This window comes from Gavialis gangeticus, unplaced genomic scaffold (assembly GCF_001723915.1).
Source record: "Gavialis gangeticus isolate Ggan-Ray unplaced genomic scaffold, GavGan_comp1, whole genome shotgun sequence".
Taxonomy (NCBI): Eukaryota; Metazoa; Chordata; order Crocodylia; family Gavialidae; genus Gavialis; species Gavialis gangeticus.
Genome location: NW_017728996.1, coordinates 43,724,905 through 43,748,133, shown reverse-complemented (window position 1 = coordinate 43,748,133; position 23,229 = coordinate 43,724,905). Strand labels below are relative to the sequence as shown.

General features: G+C 37.7%; 1 protein-coding gene across 6 annotated transcripts in view; it reads left to right on the top strand.

Annotated features, from left to right (window-relative positions):
- The window catches only part of HERC1 (HECT and RLD domain containing E3 ubiquitin protein ligase family member 1), a 197,326-nt gene that overhangs the window by 167,280 nt on the left and 6,817 nt on the right, over nucleotides 1-23,229 (top strand). For all 6 annotated transcript variants that reach the window (XM_019504392.1, XM_019504388.1, XM_019504391.1 and 3 more), the window contains exons 55-71: nucleotides 1,420-1,550; nucleotides 5,098-5,297; nucleotides 5,721-5,835; nucleotides 6,525-6,671; nucleotides 7,243-7,344; nucleotides 7,735-7,908; nucleotides 11,897-12,190; nucleotides 13,516-13,581; nucleotides 13,662-13,787; nucleotides 15,086-15,224; nucleotides 16,501-16,682; nucleotides 18,505-18,660; nucleotides 19,210-19,332; nucleotides 20,144-20,246; nucleotides 21,049-21,218; nucleotides 22,577-22,715; nucleotides 22,947-23,116. In XM_019504392.1, coding sequence (XP_019359937.1) covers nucleotides 1,420-1,550; nucleotides 5,098-5,297; nucleotides 5,721-5,835; nucleotides 6,525-6,671; nucleotides 7,243-7,344; nucleotides 7,735-7,908; nucleotides 11,897-12,190; nucleotides 13,516-13,581; nucleotides 13,662-13,787; nucleotides 15,086-15,224; nucleotides 16,501-16,682; nucleotides 18,505-18,660; nucleotides 19,210-19,332; nucleotides 20,144-20,246; nucleotides 21,049-21,218; nucleotides 22,577-22,715; nucleotides 22,947-23,116 — 2,537 coding nt within the window. The remainder of the gene's footprint in view (nucleotides 1-1,419; nucleotides 1,551-5,097; nucleotides 5,298-5,720; nucleotides 5,836-6,524; nucleotides 6,672-7,242; nucleotides 7,345-7,734; nucleotides 7,909-11,896; nucleotides 12,191-13,515; nucleotides 13,582-13,661; nucleotides 13,788-15,085; nucleotides 15,225-16,500; nucleotides 16,683-18,504; nucleotides 18,661-19,209; nucleotides 19,333-20,143; nucleotides 20,247-21,048; nucleotides 21,219-22,576; nucleotides 22,716-22,946; nucleotides 23,117-23,229) is intronic.

Here is a 23,229-nt window from a genome sequence, read left to right as displayed (position 1 = left end):
ATGACCCAAGATGGCAACCACAGGCGTTATAATGAAACTCACTGAGTGCTAAGTGAAATCAGGTATCAATTTAAAATGAGCGTTATAGCAAAATAGTGCTAAGCGAAGCAGTGTTAAGCAGGGGTTGCCTGTATCTTTAGAGTTTCATTTATATCCAAGTGTCTACATCAAGCTTTTCTGGTTTGTCTCTAAAATAGCTTGGTTAGAAATGTATGCCTCCAGTGGTGCTTAGGTATGTAAGGTTATAGACATCTAAAAAAGTGTTAAAAGATACATTACCTATCACTGTGCTGCATTATTGTCATTTCTGAAATTACACTACAATATGATCTGAAACCTAAGTTCAAGATGAGCAGTTTTGCTTATAATCAGGGATCTGGGTTTTCCATTTCTCATGGGAGAATGGGGGAAAATGTGGATTTTCCCCTTTACTGAAGGAAAACACAGATTTCTCATTTTAACAGAGAAACCTGCAGATTTTGCAGTTTTGCAACAAGCTCTCTGGAGGCTGGCAGTTCCAGCCTGCAGAAGGCTGGGAGGGAGTGGGAGGAGGGCAGTCAGGCAGGTGGTGCCATGTGTATATGTATGCACATGGTAGCCAGGCAGCCTGGAGAGCAGCTCCTGTAGGTAAGTTGGGATGGGGGGAGAGAGAGGATTGAGGCCCCCCATAAGGAGGGAGGGAGTTGGGCAGGGTTGGGACTGCTGTTCAGCCAAGCAGTGCATGGGGCTTGGGGCCATAATGCGCCATGGTAGTGAGCCAGATGGGGCCACAGGCAACTCATCCAGAGGGTGGGAGGGGTGGGGCCAGCTTCTCACTGTCGCATGTACTCCCAGAGGGGACAGGGTGGACCCAGGTCTGTGCACAGGGTGGGGGTGTGCACAGGTTCCCCGGTGCAGGCGCGGGCTCCTCTGGGGCCTCCACAATCCAGTGGGCGGGACCCCGTGCTGCAGGGAACAGCGGGGCCAAGCAGGGATGTCCTTGCTGCTGTGAGCTCTGTGCTATCCTGGCAACATGTCCCCTGCCTGCACAGCAGCAGTGAGGGGCATAAACCACACATACAGGGGACACATCAGCAGGGCAGCACGAAGCTCATAGCAGCCAACAGCCTACCCATGCAGCCCCAGTCTTCCCTGTAGTGACAAGTCACGCCCATTGGGCTGTGGAGGCCCTGGGGGGCAGCAAGGTGGGAGCCTGAGCCTGCAGTGGGCAGCCTGCACCCAGGGAGGCTGGGGGTGAGGGGCACCAGCAGGGCTGGGGGAGCTGTTGTGGGGGTGGGGAGGAGTGAGGGATCCCTCATTTTATTCTCAGATTTTGGGGTTATCATCAGAGAATTTGCAATTTATTTATTTATTTTTAAATCGGGGAAAACGGATCCCTGATTATAATTAATATATTATTTATATTGTTTGTTTCATTAGTGTCTGTCACATGCCTTGCCTGGTTCAGTGAAGACAGACCATTTGCAGTTGGCTATTCAGATGGAAAATTGTTGATAGGTACAAAGGAGCCACTTGAAAAAGGAGGAATTGTCTTAATTGATGCACATAAGGTAAAGTTAAATTTTGCTATTTTATCCATACAATTTATACTTTCTTTGTTGTTGAGAGAGAATTCAGTACTTGTACTATAGTTGTCTTTTCAAGAATGTTTAAAAACAAATGGCAAATCTGTTAAAAACAAAACAAAAGACAATCTTACCCTGGTTGTAAGCCAGAAAAAGTGAACCTAGTTTTGCTTTAAAAAAAAAAAAAAAAAAAAAAAGCCACAGCAAGTACATTAATTGTGTAGTTTAGTAAAACAACAGAAGTGCATTTAAAGATTGGTTGCGTTCTTTTGATCTAAAAAGGGATAGTTCTTTATGGACAATTTTACAAATTAAGAGTAATTTAGATAGCCCATATTCTAATATTTTAAATGTTTTTGTTCCTAAAATAAAAAAGCTTTGCCAAATTAAATATTTTTCTCTAAAAAAGTATAGTTTTTTGTTAAGTTATGTGCTGAACAGTGTGATCAGCAGAGTCCATAAATGATTTTCAGTTGTCTATAAGAGAGAGTTGCCAGCATCAGACTAAAGTGGAAAGCACTACAGCTACCCACACCCAGTGTGTGGGACATACTGGAACATGTTAGGAGAAGGAAAGAGAATAGCTATAGCACTTGGTAATGTATAGAGGTTCTGGTTTGTAGTGTAGGCCTTAATTGGAATGGCTGTCACAAATTACAGAATCTCCTGGGCTGTTTCAGTTTATGGCACAGGATGAATGATAATGTGTTAAATATGTTTGAGGTGCAATAACGAGAATGCTCAGAACTTCAGGTAACCAAACTCAATCAATTAACTTTCTAGTAAAAAGTAAAGACAACAGTTACACAGAGCAGGCATTTCATCTCAGAGAGCAGTTGTAGCAGTTACCTCGGGTTGGAGATTTGCTCCAAAATGTATATTCAAAAGTACATATTTATCTTCAACAAGCAGACAAGTGCAGGTTTCTGTGCTTTTCCTAAACTGATTGACCAGCTTACTTTATTTAGACCATGGTATCTCAAATTCATCAAATAGTTTTATCTTTGGCACGGTATGATGGTTTTAAATCATTATCACATTAAACCCTAAAGATTCTAAAAATAGAATTAGCACGTGAAATGCATTCTGATGCTATGATTTCTAGTTAAAGTTTGCTTAAATGCAGATATTTTGGGACTTAGGGTGGCCATTATAGAGGACATTCCAGTTTTCTGCTACTCTTGTCCTCTGTGTTCTGTTGATACGAAACCTGTCGCCTTTATGTCCTTTATTTTAGTCTTGAAGACTAAAATAGAGGACATAAAGGCACCAGGTTTCATATATCAACAGAAGACAGAGTAGCAGAAAACCAGAATGTCCTCTGATGGCCACCCAACTGGGACTATAAGACAGTGACAGGAGTCATTTTGGCCCTTGTAGTAGCCTAGAATCTAGGTGATGCAAAGGTAGCATATAAAACAACCCTTTCTCTGCAACCTCCAGCTGTCTTCTGCATTGCATGTCTTGGGAAGCGCAACTTAGAATCGAACCATTTGTTAACAGATAAGTTACATCAGTGTCACTTAAAGTACCATATTTTCTCATACAGCACACCCCCAAATAAAACACACACCTTGCACTTGGAAGATGGAATAGAGGAGAGATTTTTATTTATTTATTTATTTATTTATTCATTCAGTCATGGCCAACTGTTTGAGTTAAGTCCTCCTGGGAACTTAGGGCATTTATACACGTACTCCAGGAGTTGGGAGAGACTTTAATTAGACCAGCTCTGAGAGCTGCTGTGAAGTGCCCAGAGCATCTCATGTATCTGTGTCCCTGTGCTTCAAAATGGTGGCAGGGGTGCTGTATCTAAAGCTTGAATGAGCTTTAGATAAGGCACCCCCTCTGCCATTTTGAAGTGTGGGAATGCTGATACACGAGATGCTGGAGTGCAGTAATTACCACCCTCCAGTGGACTCAATATTACAGTATGTCAGAGCAGCCTTGCTGCTCATGTATGGGTGCCCAGAGAGTCTCCAGAAGGTGTCTCACCCAGACCGTCTCCTGGGATAGCATACTTCCTGGACACTGGTGTAAGAGAAGTTACTGTGTGACACAAGCTTAGGCCTCAGACCTTTGCAAGGGCAGTAGCTGTTCTTTCTTTTAAGTAGTTCTTCAATTAAATTCCTGTCAATGAAATGTCATTGCTGCATCACAGACCTCATTAAGATGCGGTACTGGCAGAATCTCACTTGCTGTTTCAGACACAAGCTGCAGTGCTCAGCCAATAACTGGCTGTAAGAGGATCAACACAGGACTCCTTTTTGCCTTTGAAAAGTTTTGTAAAGAGAATTAGTGATTGTCCTTTCTTATGACAGGCCTCTAGAAGGCTCTAGGATTGTTTGCCAGCCCTTAGCAGTCAGCTCCCACCTGTCTGCCTGTTCCACTGCCCAGTTGCCTAGTCCTCTCACCTGCTACACCTTCAATGTTTGTACTTCTGGGCACAGGCCTCAGTCTAGACTCTAGTCAGAGAGCAGCCTTTGGTACCTCTTTGTATCATAGGGCCCTCCCCTTTCTCCAGGCCCTTTCATGGTCCAGTCTTCATGCACCCTGCTCTCTTCACTCATTCTATCAGGCTTTCAAGCTCCTGCTCAGTATACCAGGCTGTCCTGCCTAAAGTAGTCAGAGGGTCTTACTAACCCAAACCTTCTCCAGGTGGCTGATGGTGTAAGTCAGCCTCAGCAGCTTGTTAGTGCATTTTAATTTCAAGCAACTTGCCAATCCAAGCATTACCAGGGGCTGGATTGTCCAAGCCAGTCTCTCAGGTTTATCAGCTCCTAATCACACCACAGAGCTTCCCTACCCCAGTTCAGTCTCTCAAGCTTATCAGCCCAAATCCACTTGTGTGGCTTGTCTCAGCCCTTGTGGGGCTCAAACAGCCCACAAATCAACACGCAGTCTGTACACCCCAGCCTCCATTCCCCTGTCCTAGAGGGTCTAGTTGCAGACTCCCTGTTCCCTTCCTGGCCACCCCGTGCCTCTTGGCTTTGGCTTCTGTTAACAAGATGCCTTGCAGGGCACTTGGTCCTTACCAAATGCCCTTCCTCACAGACATCATCCTAGGCCTTCATAGATGCGTCTGGGTGTCATCCAGCTCTGGTGCTTTCCTGGGCCTACACACATTTACAGGTTGTGGGATTCACCTCTGTTCCACAGCACCTCTTCCTCCTTTCACTGTCAGGGTCTTTCTGCCAAGGGATCCCTGCTGCTGGGCCTATATAACCCCAGAGGGCGTGGTACATCTGGCCTGAGCTGTCTTGCCTTAAAGGCATAAGCATCCTCTTTCCCAGTCATGGGGCTAGAGTCTCCATTACACTCCTAACGTAGCATCAATTCTTTGTGTTTTGAGTGATGCCCCCTATACCTGGTTATTATCAACAGTAGTAGTGATAGTAACTATAGCAATAATAAAAAATGTTTGTTACTATAATGTTGTTTTCATACTGGGAGCTTAACTTTCTTAACTGTGTTTGTAATATGATTTATGCAAATGCTAAATGTTGTTTTTCTCTTTGTTTGACATATTTAGGACACCATTGTTAGTATGAAATGGGATCCAACTGGAAAGATTCTCATGACATGTGCTAAAGAAGAAACAGTGAAGCTCTGGGGATATGTGGGGGGATGCTGGAGGTGTTTGCATTCACTCTCCCACCCAGCTATTGTAAATGGTATTGCCTGGTGTGCTCTTCCAGGGAAAGGAACTAAGTTGCAGCTTTTACTGGCAACGTATGTTAATATTTTTACTTTAATATTTCCTTTATAGCTTTCATACTATTCACTAAGATCTGTAACATCTTGAATTCATATAATATCTTTCATCCTACAGGATTAGTCAAGTAATAAACAAAATGGTATTGAACACATTTCAATACACTATTCGTTTTGGTTTGTAGAGTATTAGTTCAACAACAACCCACATAAAAAGGGGCTCAAGATAAAATTACCAGCTGTTTTTCCTATACCTCCTATGCTTTTCCCTGGAATAGGAGCCCTGGAGTAGTTCTTGTTCCAGGTAGTAGATTGTTGTGATATGCTTCTGAAGTAAAATAATAAGGAAAAAACATGACACGTTTTTAGGACTTTTTGTTTATTGGTGCTATAATTTAATATTTTCCCTTTGCTTTTCTGATTTATACTGTCTTTCTTCAGAGGATGCCATAATGGTTTAGTATGCGTGTGGACTATTCCTCAAGACATGACAATGATGTTGCAGTCAAGCTCAGGTTGTTCAGAGGGATGGTGGGACCAGGAAACAACAGGCAGGGTAAGGACATTCCAGCCATTGTGATAACTATATCCTGTAAGATATAGGAAGGGATGGGCTCAAGATGATTAAATGTCAATATGGGTAGAAGATAAATATTTTAAAAGCATTTAATTTAAAAAGTACATTTGTTAGAACTTGTGCATCTGCAACATACAAGTGTTTTCAGGGCAGGAAATAGTTCATTGTTTAAAAATGGGAAGATGGGGTTAGCTAAAACCTAGCATTGTTAAAATTTTATGTAGTTGGTTCCAAAAGGGAAAACTAACGTAATATTGAAGGTTTCTTGGCATACCCAAATTTTCATTTTGACTAAGTTTTAACTAAGATTGGTAAACTACAGCTGTAACGTGTTACAGACCTAAGATATTTTGAAGTAGAAAAAGACCTGGTAATAAATCAAAGGTGAACTTAAAATCACTAAAATATTATGTTTTCCTGCAAAGAAAACTACAGTCTGTTATAAATAAATATTAGAAAAAATACTTGTCAAGGACAGTACATCATCTTTAGAAATACTGGGAAGTTATTACATAAACTGATTTGCTCTCCTCAGGACTCTACTTGCCACCATAAAAAATTATACCAGAAAAAATGAATAGTTCTAACTCTAAAATACTTTTCTATTCAGAAGTTTTTGTGTATGTAGTCCAAGATGCATCATAATAATGAAAATAATAATTTTGCAGGATGGATACAGAAAAGCACCAGAAGCCAAGTGCATTTTTCAGCTGAGAGGACATATTACTCCTGTTCGAACTGTTGCCTTCAGCCCTGATGGTCTTGCATTAGTGTCTGGAGGGCTTGGTGGACTGATGAACATTTGGTCTTTGCGGGTAAGATCATCTGAATCACTGTCTGAAGGTTTAAGATAGGTCTTATGTTTAAGATGAGCTAATTGACCAATATTGTTTTGTCTTCCACTTCCATTAGTGTCATAAAACTGAGAACCAGCAGAGTTTAAAATAGTATAAAGTGTAAACTAGAAGTGTAAACAATAAGTTTTAAATGCTCATAAATCGAGGGGTTAAAAAGTAACTGAATTCTAATCCTGACTCTGTCTGTGATGTAGACTTGGTAGTCAGTTTGGGTCTCAGACTGCTGACCAGTTTTTTTCTGTAAAAAGTGAATAACAGTTATCTACCTCACAGGCTGTTGAGTAGGCTACTTAACATTTGTAAACTCACCCTTGAAGATGTCTTACTAATGCTAGTTTGCAGTTTAAATATCATTAGGAAAATGCATTTGCCTTTTTCTGCTAGTGCAAGAGTTTTTGGTGGAGGGGTTCAAAATAACTGAAATAGTGTTCGAAATGTTTGATGTGTTATGTATATTGGTATTCCTAAAGCAGGATAATATGTTTAAATAGCCAAATAAGTGTAATGATAAAAATATTTATTTTCTTAGGATGGCTCTGTATTACAGAGTGTTGTGATAGGTTCTGGAGCTATTCAGACGGCTGTGTGGATTCCTGATATTGGAGTAGCTGCTTGTTCCAACAGATCCAAGGTAGTATTACATATTAAAAACCAGTATACTTCCCATACCTTATTCTCATTCTCAGTGATTTTAAGTTGGGCAGTTTTAAGGTATTGGAAACACAAGGGCTTATAATAGGAAGTATAAGGCAACCTTAATAATAATTGTTGGTCCTACCCTGTTTGAAAACTCTAGAAGAATTGTAATTAATTGTTAAATAAATGTAGAGTATTATTAATAGACTGCCATAATTTTTCCTCACTCGACATTGTTCCTTAGAAGAGATATTGAAACTGCTTTATTTAGGCGCACTGCCAACTTGGGGGCTAAAGATGTTGTGGGAATATTAACAGAGCTGTGTAGAGTTTTCTTTGTTTAATTTCTTGTTTATTAAATGCATCTTGTGACTGTATTAAACAGGATGTGTTGGTGGTGAATTGCACATCAGAGTGGATATCTTCCAATCATGTTCTTGCAACATGTAGGACTGCACTGAAACAGCAGGGAGTTCTAGGTTTAAATATGGCCCCTTGCATGAGAGCTTTCCTGGAACGCTTGCCAATAATGCTTCAGGAACAGTATGCCTATGAAAAGGTAAGAATAACTGAATGGGAATATGTGAAGTATAGACACGGAACAGGAGATGTCTATTTTGAAGTGTATTTAATTTCACAGTTTTCAGACACCTTTGTGAGGTTCAGTCCAATCTTCAGGACATCATATTTAACTTACCTTTTTTAATACTCTAGCAGAATGTATATTTGCCTGATATAAGGAGCTTTGTTGGCCTTCCTCTTGCTTAGTTCCCTGGTACAAACTTCTGTGCTATTTTGGCGTAATACTGTTGTTCCAGCTATTTCAGGATGCTCTGCTTTGACAAAATATTCTCTTACATCACTCTGGTGTTAAGACTCTGTTATACTTATAACTGAATAAGAGATGCAGCTATCTTATTCGTGCATTACAAATAATGTAATGTAATAATGTAACCAGTCCCCTGGATGGGGTCATCTGACCTTGGTCCTCTTTCCTGCCAGGGGCAGGGGGTTCGGACATGATGATTCATTGTGGGCCCTTCCTATTCCACAGTCTATGAATCTGTGAGGTGCACCTATACCCTGCCTTCTGCCTGACTTCAGACTAAAATGGCTTAGCTACCTCTGTCTGCAGTACTTGCATTTAGTACTGTCAAACTGCTGCTTCTGCATAATCAGACTAAAGAAGTTCCTCCTTTATAAAAAAAATTAAGCTTTTTTTCCCTTTGTGTTTTTTGCAGTATCTGCAGATATTCTTTTGAGGCATTATTTGAATGGCCTTAAACAGTGGTAGCAATATATGATTTTTTCAATAATTTGAGTCCTCCAAAATAAGAAATATGAGGGCTGGAAAGTTAATCTCTCCTCAGAGGAGCAACTTGATGCTTGTTGTTACAGACACAATTGAGCTCTTCCCTTCTGTGGAATAGAGGTTGCTGTACCCAAATGCAAACTTCAGATCCAGCAAGCTGCTTCATTCCTGTGCCTCTCAGCAAACTTTAAAATAGTTTTTACCTCTTTGCCTCAGTTGGATTCTGTGATCTTTACCTCTGGCCCCTTGGACTTGTTACTGGCTGCCACTTCCAAGGGATGGGACCCAGGGTCCAGCTGCCTGACACGCTTGGGACTGCTGCTAATTACTAAGATGCTCTAGTTGCTCAAACTTTTTCTCCCCAGGAGTTTTGCACTTGCGGGGGACTACTGTAGTTTTCCTTCAGGGTCATGTCAGTTGAATTAAGATTGGTTAGAATTTACAAAAGCAACTGGAAATGAATCATTTCTTACTAATAAACAGCGTTGGGGAGAGAAAAAGGAAAGACAGACCTATATGTAAATCCCTGCCTCTTTCTTCAGTACTTCCAGAGTCTGTTGACATTTCAAAGAATCCAAGTTTTTTTCTATACCTCCTCCTTGCTCTTTCAGTTTTCTTTTTACTCAGCTTGCTTGCTTGTTCTGATAAGAATTTTTTGGGGTAGACCTTTGTTCTCCTATTTCCAGTTTTCTCTATCAGGTGTCTTGCTTGGTCACCTTCAGCCCTCCTCACTTGATCCTTTGCTTGGTTACCAGTTCATTTAATAAAATGTTTCCCCGTGTGGTAGCCTGCTTTTTACGCTTGGGTTTTTCCATTTGAAAGGAGGGTCACCAAGACTTAATGACCTCTTGTTAAACTTTTGCCAAGTGCATAATTTTTTTCTTGACCCTTCCTATGTGTTTTAGATTCATATAAAAGTTATAGAATCAATATAAAGGCACAGAACAATTTTACAATCAAAATGCCCTCTAGAATATAGCGTGGAGTGTTCAGATTTACATACAGCAATATGGATGGACTATTTTTTCCAGTCATGTTTGTCAGTTTTTCCTTTGTGCAAAATCCACTACATATCATTCCTTTAGCTCTTTTACATATTGTAAGGGCTAGGATACACATTTTTTTTCAGGGTCTTCTGAATTATATCCCTCATTTCCTTTTCTGTATGAGAATTCACATGTTTATTATGAAGTGTTTAATCCAGTCTCCAGTGCTGATATTAATAGCTGTACCACTTGAATGGAATCATTTCTTGGTCCTGGTGCAAACATATTTGATTTTGGCCACTTAGCTATTCTATCAGCAGTTTCTTGCAAGACCCTCACTTTGTCCCTCATTTATTCAGCTACATGCCTGTGAGTATTTCACAAATATTTCCCCATGCCTTATTGCCACTGGGCAGGCAGCAGAATCAGTGTCCTGAGGATTATGCACATGATAGAAATTCTGAACTGAACAGGCCTTCCTGTATTAAATATTGATAGTGTGCTGTATTTTTCTTAGCCTAATGCATACCTCCCAGAAAACCTAGATGTGAGAAATTTTTCTGCTCAAAGAAACAAAAAGACTTTTTGCTTAGAGGTTTTAATTTTCTTGGCTTTATCAATACTTGGTCATAATGTTACTCGCATCATACTCCCTGGGCAATTTGAATAAGTAAAGAAGATAATATAAAATGTATCATATGCATTGTGCCAGACACAAAACTGTTTCTGGGCTTTTGTTGTCATATTGTCCAGCAAATTACATACTGGACATGGGCTGTTATGGTTTCTAAATTGATACCAACCATTGTCCTCCAGATCATCATGGTTGCCGACAGACATGGGGGGAAAAAACCCACACTTTAATGGAAGAAGCAGCACTTCAGCAAGGATTTTTGGTGCTTTTATCTAAAGCCGATTTCAGTTGATCAAACAACCTATACAGATGTTGGGTAGTAGGATTCAACTAATGTGATGCCTCTTCTGTGCATGCACTGGGCTTGGTGTTGGGGTGTGGAAGTTCAAAGTAAAGTGCCCATTTTGGGGGGTTTTTACATCTGTAAGCAACCCATATTACCTCCTTAATGGCCTTTGTGGCCTTCATTCTAATGTAGTTTTTGATTGTGATTGACAAGAGATTTTGATAGGTTGCATCTTCATAACAAGAAACCTCTGGGAATAATATATTTTATCATGTTTGGATCAATATTCCTGAAGTTCATTTTAGATCAACTACAGAATCTGTCCAGAATAGTTAGTGGAAACTTTAATAAAAGACACTGCATATTGGTTAATTGTCTGCTTTAATGACCCCTAAAAAAAAAAATGGAGTTTTCCATACAAAATAGCAAGAACTAGAATGCTGGATGGCTCTGAGCAGTAAGTAATTTGGAGTTTCATTTATCAAAGTGTTTCATTTTCTCTGTTTAGACTATCAAGTTCTCTTTAGCTTTGTACATTATTCTGTGCATCATGGCAACTATACCTGTGTCTGCTACATATCCTTTTCCAAGACATTTTTGTATTCCCACCACTTTATAAGACTCTTTAAACTGAAGACCACAGAGACATGACAATCACTTTATTCTTCTGCATACTTGATGCTTTTCCTCAGTTTTTCCTGCGATAATTTCCATCACTTTCTGTAGTTTTCTTGATCTGGGATCCTCAGAACTTGTAATACCATAACAACATCTTCCATCCGGGCTTAGAGGAGTGCTCACTTCCCAATCTGAGCTTCCAACCCAGGAGGGAACAACACCTAGTCTGAAAAGTGTATTTATTTTACATGAGACATGAAAATTAATAAATGCTTTTTCAGATTATTTGTTCAATGATGAAATTCTGAACTGATAAATTACATGATTTTACTGTTGATTTGGCAAAGGAATTATATACTACATTCCATTTTTAAAAGTTAATGTGTTTTTCATGTTAATATTTTTACAGGCAGTAATAAATAATTTACAGTGGCATGCTGAAGCTCACTTACTAGGAAAATCATTTCAGGAATTGAATGATGAATGGGAGTGTGAAGGCTTCTACTTAAAAAAAAAAAAAAAAAAAAAAAAAAAAAAAAGAGTCCAGGTCATTTGTGAGGGAGCTTAAGTGAAAATACTGGAAAGGAGCTTTTCAGGGAGCTAAAGGAGTGGGTATTTTTTGCATGGAAAGCTCTTTGAAGAGTTGCTGTTTCTAAAGTGTTGAAAGTATGCCTCTAACTCTTTATATATTGAACTCTTTTTTTCCTCAAGCCTCACGTGGTCTGTGGAGACCAGCTTGTTCATAGTCCTTATATGCAGTGCTTGGCTTCACTTGCTGTGGGCCTTCATTTAGATCAGCTTTTGTGCAGTCCGCCAGTACCACCTCATCACCAGAACTTCCTCCCTGATCCTTCAACTTGGAACCCCACAGAGTGGGCCTGGTTAGAATGTTTCTCAACTACCATAAAAGCTGCTGAAGCTCTGGCCAAAGGAGCCCAATTTCCAGAATCCTTTACTGTTCCAGATCTCGAGCCTGTGCCAGAGGAGGAACTTACTCTTCTAATGGTAAACTGCACTATTTTGTACCAAGGAAGAGTGCAGATTTGACTCTCATGTAAATAGCATTAATATGTATTTAAATAATATTAATATGCATTGAAGTAACTGACATAATGATGCCTTTTCATAGAAGTAACTGAGTGTAAACGTGACAGGTTCCTACTCACTAGATCTGTTCCATCCGTGTCTATTCAGTCGTAATTGTTTTTCTTACTAAGTACCAGAAGATTTTTCTGGTTTTCTTAATTGGCAAAGTTAACTGGTATTTAAAATTGATCAGGATTTTTATTCTGACTTACAAATCAGAGAAATTACTCAAAGAATTAAGGTTACAAAGTAAGTGTCTGATTCACTAGCCTGGAAGTTTAATTGTGACATTCCAAGGGGTCTTCCAGAGGAAAAAAATCCAAAAAGCAATAAACACGTAAATAGTAGTTTGTTAGGGAGTAATTGAGAGGTGATAAACATGGAACTCAGACATTCCATTGTTAGGGTAACTTTTCGGAGTTGATTTACGTTTTGACCCTGGTGGCACTCCCAGATGCCAATACGTGATCTGCCTGATAGTTAAATCTGAAAAAAGAAACTTGGAACTTTATGTATAAGTCTGTATGCTCTCAAGAAAATAATTCCGCCTAAAACCTTTGAAGGTTTTAGGTATACTTTTTTTATCTTATAGGATAATAGCAAGGGGCTGGTAGAGGAAAATAAAATTAGTGTCATTATTCTCTTCCTTACTACTTTTCCTCATTATTTTCCTATTGAACTTATATATGATTAAATCTTTTTTTTTTTTTGGTTTTTTTAAATACTCATACTGGCTACGACAGGGATCAGAAAACATTATCCCATGTGTAAATGTAGGTTTTGCCTGCCTTCTGATGCTATGGGACATAGGTCACTGCAAAGTATAACTGCTTTGCCTTGTGCTGTCCTCTACTGTAACAGTTAAAGGCAGGCATTTATGCCATAAGGATTTTAGATGTTTGAATAAAGAATTTTTACTTGTCTAACTCTTTAAATCTTAAGTTAATATTAAGCAAATAGGCTTAGCTCAAGTACAAAAATGATATTTTTAAAGCAGTCTTATTCAACACTATTTAGTAAAACAATTCATATATCAATTTAGTTTAATCACAGTTAAACCATTCTATATTTGCATGTAAAATAAGTTTGTTTTTCGTAGTAGAATCATTTCAGTGGCTATTCATTGAGAAAGTTTTGATGTATTCAAGAGACTACTTGAAGAGAAATCAGTAGTAGTATTGTAATAAAATAATTCACAGATTGTGGATGGACTCCAATATACTTTTTTTTTTTTAATCTTATAGGATAATAGCAAATGGATTAATGGTATGGATGAGCAGATCATGTCTTGGGCAACCTCAAGGCCAGAGGTTAGTAAAACTGATTATCCTAAATTTAAAATGTTACATTCACTGATGGTCTACAATGCTCTTTTATATTGTTTTTGTAGGATTGGCACCTTGGTGGCAAATGTGACGTGTATCTATGGGGAGCAGGGAGGCATGGACAGCTAGCAGAGGCTGGTAGAAATGTTATGATACCAGTCTCAGCACCTTCATTCTCACAGGCACAACAGGTAATAATAACAAGGAAGGCTTAAGACCTATTGTCTACAAATTTTCAGTTGTTAGTGACAAAATTGCTTGCAAAATCCCTTGAGGTTGAATGGTAAGAGTTTTCCATCAAACAAAATAAATCCAGAATATTTAACTATGGAAGATTTAATAGCTTTGCACCAGTTTTACCAAATTCACACTGAAAAGCTTTTGAAACTGACAAAGAATATATGTTTTAGGGCTAATCTCACTAAAATATAAACAGATAACTGTATGGCTTAATATATGTGGCAAGATTTGTTTGCTGAAAGGAAGTAATATGCAGGATGAAATTGCTGGGAGAATCAAATCTCTGGTGGGGAGTGTACTATGAATCTTAAGAGTGCCATTGGAGACAAAGCTACCATATCTTAATAATCCTTCCATAACCAGGGGAAGTCCTTTCATCTAGATCAGGGCTGTCCAATTGCATTCCATAGGATACCTGCAGCCAGGAGGGGGTAACCTGGAGCCCTGGTTTCCCAGCGTGGGTGCCGTTCCATCTACTTCTCCAGCTGCTGCTTCCCCTTCCTCCTACAGCTCCTGTTTGCTGCCCCTGCCCTGGCCCTGGGGATGGGGTAGCTGAGGGAGCGTAAAGCAGGGGGATTTGGGCAACTCCAGGACTTTGCACAGCATGGTACAGTGGGGGCTGAGGGGAGGGGAGAGGGTGCTGTGTGGTACAACAGGAAGCACATGATGCACAGACATGCTGGCAGTGTGGTAGCAGGGGCACCTACCTGCCACATGGTAGGCAGGGTGAGTGCCTGTGTGGTGCAGCACAGCATTCCAGGATCACATGGCTCAATGTAGGACACAAGGTTGCTGGCACACTGTAGTGTGGGATGCCCATGTGGTGTGGCATAGCATATGGCCCATGTACATGGTGGGTGGGCTGGGGGCCTGTGGCCCCTGGCCACTTGCAAGTTGCACAGCTTTGAGCTAGGCCATTAAAAAGGCCTGCTGTATGTTGCCAGCTGATTTAGTTCCCCTGGTGCTGCCTCGTCTAACACACTGAATGAAATAATTTCTTATTGTAGTGTGATTTATGTAATAAAAATTCTCAGTGTAAAGCTTATTTCCATACAACATTTGGGATGAGTGAAGTAACATGGAGATGATAAAGCTAAGCAGCATGTAGTCAATAGCTGCCTGAACTTGTTGCTTTCAGTGGCAAAATGCTTTGTGATTTTAATGCAGATTATGACAGAAAGACAACACATGCGATTTATATAGGGATGTTACCACATTTGTTTAAAAAAAATCATCTTTCTTAAACTAGGTTATTTGTGGTCAGAACTGTACCTTTGTTATTCAAGCAAATGGTACAGTTTTGGCTTGTGGAGAAGGCAGTTATGGACGATTGGGACAAGGCAATTCTGATGACCTTCACGTGTTAACTGTTATTTCAGCACTTCAAGGTAGTGTCCGCATTTTTTTAAATTTATTCAATAGCAAAGCGTAAGAATCTATTTCATTAGCTAAAAGGACAGTCATATATGTTAACTCTTATTTAACTGAACAAGTTTACTTTTAATTAAAAGATTATATAGTCACACTAATAGCAGTAAAACAAACTAAATGTTTGGTTCCCTTTTGATGCATTTGTTCACATTTTAATTAGTAATATTTTGAAACTGTCATTTTTAAGAAGGACTGGACAAGGCTATTGACTTTTGAATGTAAGCATCTAAATAAACCTAGTAGACCAGGAAAATAGAAGTAGATAATTATTAATATTTGCTGTTGTAGCAGTTAAACATGCATATGATTTCTAAATTTAAAATAAATTGGCCTGATAACATGCAGAACTAAGCAGGGCTTTTAGAAGAACAAATGTTATATTCCATTGCTAATCTGTTTGACTTCAATTAAAGACAACCAGTGAATAATCCCTTAGAATCTTTACTGTCACATTAGAATGACTGTTTTATTTTGACTGGATTTTATTAATAAAACAAGAATGTGTACAGTAACATCTTTCCTACAGCACATGTAGTTGTTATTTAGAAAAAACAAAGTAAAAACAATGATGAAGACTTAAGAATTATTTTTCCAGGCAATGACACTTGGCATTTTTTCAGCAAAAAAAAAAAAAAAAGTTTTACCAAATTTTCAGATGTGATCAAATATGAGTACTTAAAGCCAAGTGAAGTATTCTCTTTTCCAGCATGAATTTGCCACCATTTATAAATTCATTTAAATTTATGTTAGAACTTAGTATTAACATATTTTCTTTATTACAGCAGTTCTTCTAGTAGTCCCCTCTGTTTAGTTCAATTGGATATTTGTATATGCTCATTGTTTCCAAAATCTTGATTCTTGTAATTGAATGTTTCCATGCTTGGTCTTTTTGTGAAACTAAATCTAGCCACAACTCCCTTTTTAATTGTGTCATTCTAGATGATTTATGCCTGAAATCTGAAACTTGGTCTACAGTTAATAGTCTTTAATAATAACTGTTACATTTTTGTTAGTTTGGGGAAAAAAAAATCTTTAGCTAATTTAGGAACAGTTGAAACTGGTGGCAAACCGGAATTGTTGTTTCTGTAAGAGGGGGCAATGAAAAGTATCTTAAATTAGTTTTTTTTCTGTTTCTCACACCACCAAACTCATTCCTGGTTTCATTGTGATTTATTTTGAAAAATGCAAGGAAATGTCTAATATTTTCTGACTCGCTTTTTCACTCTGTTAAAGGTTTTGTTGTAACTCAGCTAGTGACTTCCTGTGGATCTGATGGACATTCCATGGCTCTGACAGAAAGTGGTGAGGTATTCAGCTGGGGAGATGGAGATTATGGCAAACTCGGCCATGGGAACAGTGACAGACAGCGCAGACCAAGACAAATAGAAGCTTTGCAAGGAGAAGAAGTGGTGCAGGTTCAAGTTCAGATTTATTATTCATCTGCTAAGCATAGATATAAGAGCCACTGTTGGAATTTTAGCTACAGGTTCAAAGTGAAATGATAGTAGGTGATTGGATGGCTGAGGCAGGAGCTGACAGTGGGAAAGGGGAGCTTTTCTATTTCATTTTTCCAGTTTGAATTCAGCTCAGGTAAGTAATGAATGAAACTGCCTATGATAAGCTTTCTGGAAATTTAACATATTTTCTTGTAAGAGTAACATCACAAAGCTCACTATTGTGGCTGATACAGTTTGTTTGTCTGTCTGTCTTGTTAGTTCTGGGGAAGAACATGAATTTGAATGGGCACGGAAACTGAAACATTTTCTCTATCCTAAAGGGGGTCAAAGTTTAGATACGATTGAAGGGCAGTTCTGGAGAAGCTTTCATTAGCATGCCACATCTCTTCAGTTTCCAAGGGTACTGAGAAGCTATTTGCACCAGCACTGAAAAGTTAAATACTAGTAGTGACATTATTTCAGGGGTATAGGTTGTAGCCATATTGGTCTATAGGCAAAAGGAATTGGAACTCATGGCAGAGGTGATATGAAATACAAATTTTCACTTCCACCTAGGAGAAATTTTACAGATTTACGATCTTTGCATTCTCCTGTGCCTGAGGAAGGGTGTGTGCACCCTAAAGCTTGCAAGTAAAGATATTTTTGCACATATCTAGTTGGTGTAATAAAAGATATCACCTCTGTCATGAGTTCTGATTCAGTAGTGACATTTGTACATTTTAGCAATATACACCAAAGTGCCCATCTTCAGCTGTAGGTTTCTTTGCCAGCACAATCAAAGTAAAACCAGCAACCACTTCATATTTGTATAAAAAGACCAGCACAGTAAATTCAATCTCAGTAACACTTTTCTTCCCACACAAATATTACCTGGTTTCCTGGTGTACCTTTTCTTCTCTCAGGAAAAAAAAAAGTTTGCCAAAGAGATCATTTGAAAAATCATAGTTAATAAATCTGGCAGTCGAAGCAGAATGGTCTACAACAGGAAAAACCTTCAAACAGCAGCAGTAACATAAGATCCCTAAACTGTTTTGTTGTTTTAAAAAAATCAATCTATTTCTTAACAGCACATATTGCACATTTCACACATTTAAAATAAAAGTGTTAAACATATTTTCTAGTTTTGCATGAATATGTAGTTTAAATAAGCAGAAATAATGGTAGAAATTGAGAGAAGTAATATGCATTCATTCTTTAGAAAACTTTTCTATAATTTTTTTTAATGAACTGACTTGTGAGTGAGTGAATCTGCTGATCATATGTTTTCTGCCCTGAGCTGTGGCATTATTTGTTGCAAGTACTAAAACTGAATCTAAATCCAGAGCTAAGAGAGAGATACTTGTAGGTAATTGTTTTCAATATAAGATGGAAGAAAGGTTGGTATAATAGCATAGAAAACCAAAGGAAATGATGTAATTTTGTTAAAGACGCAGTAATTGCAGAACTGTAAATTTAAGTTGGTAACATAGCTAGGTATATTGGAGCAAATTGGTGCTAGGGAGATCAAACTCCATTTTTCACCATTTAAAATGGTCATTAAGAGAGGATTATTTGATTTCCTGCGTCATTCGCTTGTTCAGACTTTGTTTGTATTTATTGTGGAAATGCAAGAAGAATTTAAGCCAGTTAATTTACTCAATTAGACAGTAAATATTTTTAATTATTCTTAGGCTGAACTGAATTTATTAGATCCATATTCAAAAAGGTTTGCTTTGATCTTGAATTATACATTTCTTATATTCTATTAGAATGTATAATGAATATTTATTCTGCCTTCTAGATGTCATGTGGCTTTAAACACTCAGCAGTGGTGACAGCAGATGGTAAACTGTTCACTTTTGGCAATGGTGACTATGGTCGACTGGGGCTAGGAAACACTTCTAACAAGAAACTTCCTGAAAGAGTGACAGCGCTGGAGGGTTATCAGATTGGACAGGCATGATTTATCTTTTATTAGTTACATAGTTATGCAATAACGTGTCTTTTGTTCAGTACCTGTTGTGCATCAACATGTTCTACTGTGATTTTTAGTTGGGGCAGGTTTTTTTTCTGCCTATTAGTATATTTTTAATACGTTTGAAGAATTCAGGCATCCATAAGAACTTGTCTTACTTTGTTTTTGAATATTCTGATCCTTCTGCTGCAAAACTGCTCCAATTTTATAACATTTGTAAATATTGCATTATGAAATAGATTGATAAAATTGCCCTTTGTGGTTTTGACTCTAGCTATAAATTAATTAACATTGAGATGTCTGTACATTCTCTCTAGCTAAAGTTGATTTTCATTTGGTGTGAGGGAAGAATAATAGACAAAAATTGTTTTAAAAGTATTACTGCATAAATATTATTACATCATTTCATAATAATTTTTAATAGTAAGTGTTAACTTTTAAAGTGACATCATTGTTTAGAGTATGGTTAAATAATATATTTAATCAGTAAACTGGCAGAAACCTAATTTAAACTATATTACTGTGAACCAGGTGGCCTGTGGATTAAACCATACTGTAGCTGTGTCCACAGATGGTTCAATGGTGTGGGCTTTTGGAGATGGAGACTATGGGAAACTTGGTTTAGGAAATTCCACAGCAAAATCCTCACCACAGGTTAGAATTCATAATGAAATTAAACTTTTCATAATTTTTTAGTGTCTATAAATGTGTTTGCAAAATTTTCAGCCTCTTGCCACTGGTTGTAAATTTTATTTTGCTTCCGTTATGCAATGTAAAATCTTGAAGTCATCTCATAGGACTTAGCTGCTTTTGAAAATTTTACTCATTCTAATATATATATTAAGACCAATATAGTTGTTAGAATCAGCAGTTCGTAATTTTACGACCATGTCATGAGACCATTAAGTTCTCCAAGAAGCAAATAGGACTTGGGTAGTAACTTCTATTTAAAAAATTAGATCCTGAGACTTGAAAACAGTTTAAACAGTGTTATATGGATTTACTAAATGGCCAAAAAGGTCTCAAACACAAATAATGAACATCTCTGTGCAGATCTGTAAAGAGCAAAGCCTGAGTGTCTCAAGTAGAGATGTTTTTCACAGTAAATATGTGCATTTACAATCATTTCACATAAAATACAATTATTACACAAATTATTTAAGAAAATAGTAATGTAGAACGCTAGAACTCTTGGTTCAGAGGTGATACCTTTTATTAGACCAACTAAGAAATCCCCAAAAAAATCTTTTTCTGCTTAATAGAAAAATTACCTTTTTCTATTAAGAAAATAGTATTTCTTGTATGTTCAGTACAAGGATAAGACTACAGTTATGGTTTATACATGTTTTTCCAAATCACCTTTTGGAATGGGGAAGTAGAAAAGGAAGGATCCTGTGTGTTTACTTTTGTGTATGAACACTCTCAACATTAGCTTTTATATTAGCTTTCTCATTCTTATTCTTAGAAAGTGGATGTTCTTTGTGGACTTGGAATAAAAAAAGTTGCCTGTGGAACCCAGTTTTCTGTTGCATTGACCAAAGATGGTCATGTATATACTTTTGGACAAGGTAAGATTTTCTGTTAAGCTACTATACACTAATCTCCTGTACACTTTAAATTATAGAGAAACACACAACATTTTAAATGATTGGCTAGAATGTATGACACCAGCCAAAACCATGCGTCACATGCATAATAATTTGCAGGTGTAGACAGTTTTATTCTAGAATTACCACCATGGTTATGTAGTCATTAATATATCATAAAGTCTGAAAAGGAAGAATATTAGCCATAAAATCATTGAATTAAAGAGATATGTGTAATGTTGTGCTAGGCTTAAATAAAGGGAAACAGTAAAGGCAAAATATAATTAAAGTATTCATGAAGTCCAAATTAATAATTGTTTGTCTATTTTGTAGGCAAAGACTAAGCATTTTAATTAACTTTCAGATTTTGTTGTGTTTTTCTTGCATCTCAATTAAATTCAATATGAGCACATGTTAATGGGTTTACAAATGTTTGTGTGTAAAGGTTTGTGTTCAGTTTTAAAGAATTGAGGCTCCAAGTTAAATGAGTTAAAATATGATTAATGTACTCTCCTGTGAACAGCAGTCTGTCACTATCTAGTTTGTATCAGTCTGACACCATTAAAGTGTGATTGATTGAGTCGAATTTAAAATACAAATTGCAGAAGCTTGAGGTCAGTACTAATTGGGTATCTGCAAATCTTTTTAGGAAGGTAATACACCAGAGTTTTCTCCAGCCACTTGCCTGAACACTGCCAGTTGCCTCTCTCCATAATAAACTTAGTCCTTTAAAAAAGGATTATATTTTCTGTGGAGAACATAGGAAATTTTTGTGCAATTTTAGATCGGTTGATTGGCTTGCCAGAGGGCCGAGCACGAAATCACAACAGACCACAGCAAGTTCCAGTATTGTCAGGAATCTTCATTGAAGATATAGCTGTAGGAGCAGAGCATACACTAGCTTTATCATCAGCTGGGGATGTATATGCCTGGGGTAGCAACTCAGAAGGGCAGGTATGTACAATATTGTGTTGTTTGTGGTTTTCATAAGGGTAAGCATGTCTGTATTGATGTACTTGGGAACTTTTACACCTCTTGGTAAAAGGAAAAGACGGGTATTTTGCAAGAACGATGCTGTAGTTTGTTCTTTTTTTTGTAATTTTCCAAGGTTTTTGGCAGAGATGGGCTGTTTTCTGATGGTAGTAATTAGGAGAGAACATTGAGGGTAAACTGTGGACTGTATAACCAGCCTGACACTGGAACAAATTTGTGAAAATGTCGGTATTTTTTTCATTTGGAAAAAGTCTAAATATCAATAAAGCCTATCGGGTTCCAAATTCAGAATTTCTTTTTTACCAGTTGTACATGTCAACAGTGACTCTTTTTTTTGTGGTGTCTTATAATGGGGATAAAACTATTTGGGTCAGTAACTCACAAAATGGCCAAATACATTCCATAGTCCACTTTTTTTCCTCTCATCCCTCTGTAAATTCCTAAGATTTGAGGATTTTTGGCTGTCAAATGGCCTTTTTCATCATTATATGCATTGCAAAATTAAGAGGAATGTTTTTGTGGTGTAGGCAATTTGTATTCGTGGTAGAATGGGTGAGCTTTGATTCTCTAATGTTGCTGGGACTGAGCAGACTGAAGTTGGTAGGGTGAACAGGCTGATTTGAAGTCTTTAAAAGAAAAGCTGTAGATTTTCTCTGCTGTAATACTTACTGGGTATTTCTGAATGGCAAAAGATTTGTTTGCTTTTAAAAAATAGTTTTGATTTTAAAACTATATTTCTTCCGTTGCAATGTAATGGCATGTAGTGTTCATACAAGTATGAATTTCAATTCTATAAAGTCATAAAGAACAAACTAGGAAAACTGAAAGCATACAGAAAAAGAAATGTGTTCCTTTCCAGATGATGCATTTTAAGTCTGTGAGAATTTATACATGAAAAAGGTAAATATTTATATTATGGACACAATGTATGAACTGTGGGATCCAAAATATGTATGAGATTTCTAATCTGCAGAAGGCTTTAAGTTGGTCAAAATTTTGTTAACTCTAGATGTTTTAAAAGCTGTCATATATATAAAAATAAAAGTTTTGTTTTTGCAGTTTAAATTAACAGGGCTTGGTTGCTATTTCTTTACGTATGAATGTAATGATATACTAGAGGAATACAGTAGATGTTATATCAGGTTCTCTAAGAAGTTTGCTGTTCCAGCAGGTGTTCAGGGAATCATCTTATCTTGTCTGAGGGTGTTTTTATTTCACTGTTTTTTCTGAACTTCCTTTTGGAGAATTTTGCATGGATAATTATTTATTTTGGGTATTTGTAATTTATGTTTTTTAAAGTATCGTTCTTATATTGTCAGCTTGGCCTGGGCCATACCAACCATGTCAGAGAACCAACCCTAATAACTGTTCTGCAAGGAAAGAATATAAGACAGATTTCGGCAGGGCGTTGTCACAGTGCTGCGTGGACTGCTCCACCCGTACCACCAAGAGCTCCAGGTGAAGAACAGGAGATTTTGTTTGTATTACCATTTTGTTCTGCTTTCTGAGGCTTTAATAAGTTTTCCTTGGATTGGAGTATACAAAGGACATATGAATTTTTTTCACTTTGGATCCAAACTTGTTCTTATTGCCACTCACAGGATTTTTGACACCAGCTTAGAGGAGCATGACCAGCAGGCCTTTTTTTTTTGTATTTATATATAACAATTTATTTTCTTCCTGTGGTAGGTGTGTCAGTGCCTTTGCAACTTGGTTTTCCTGATGCCATTCCACCACAATATGGAACACTGAAGGAAGTGAGCATTCATACAGTAAGGGCAAGGCTCAGACTGCTGTATCATTTTTCAGATCTCATGTATTCTTCATGGAGATTACTTAATCTCAGCCCCAATAACCAGGTAAAATACCCTTTAAAAAACTTAAGTTTATATATAGGGTAATGTGTGTATATATATGTATGTATATGTACACACACGTACACACACGTACACACACACACACACACACACAC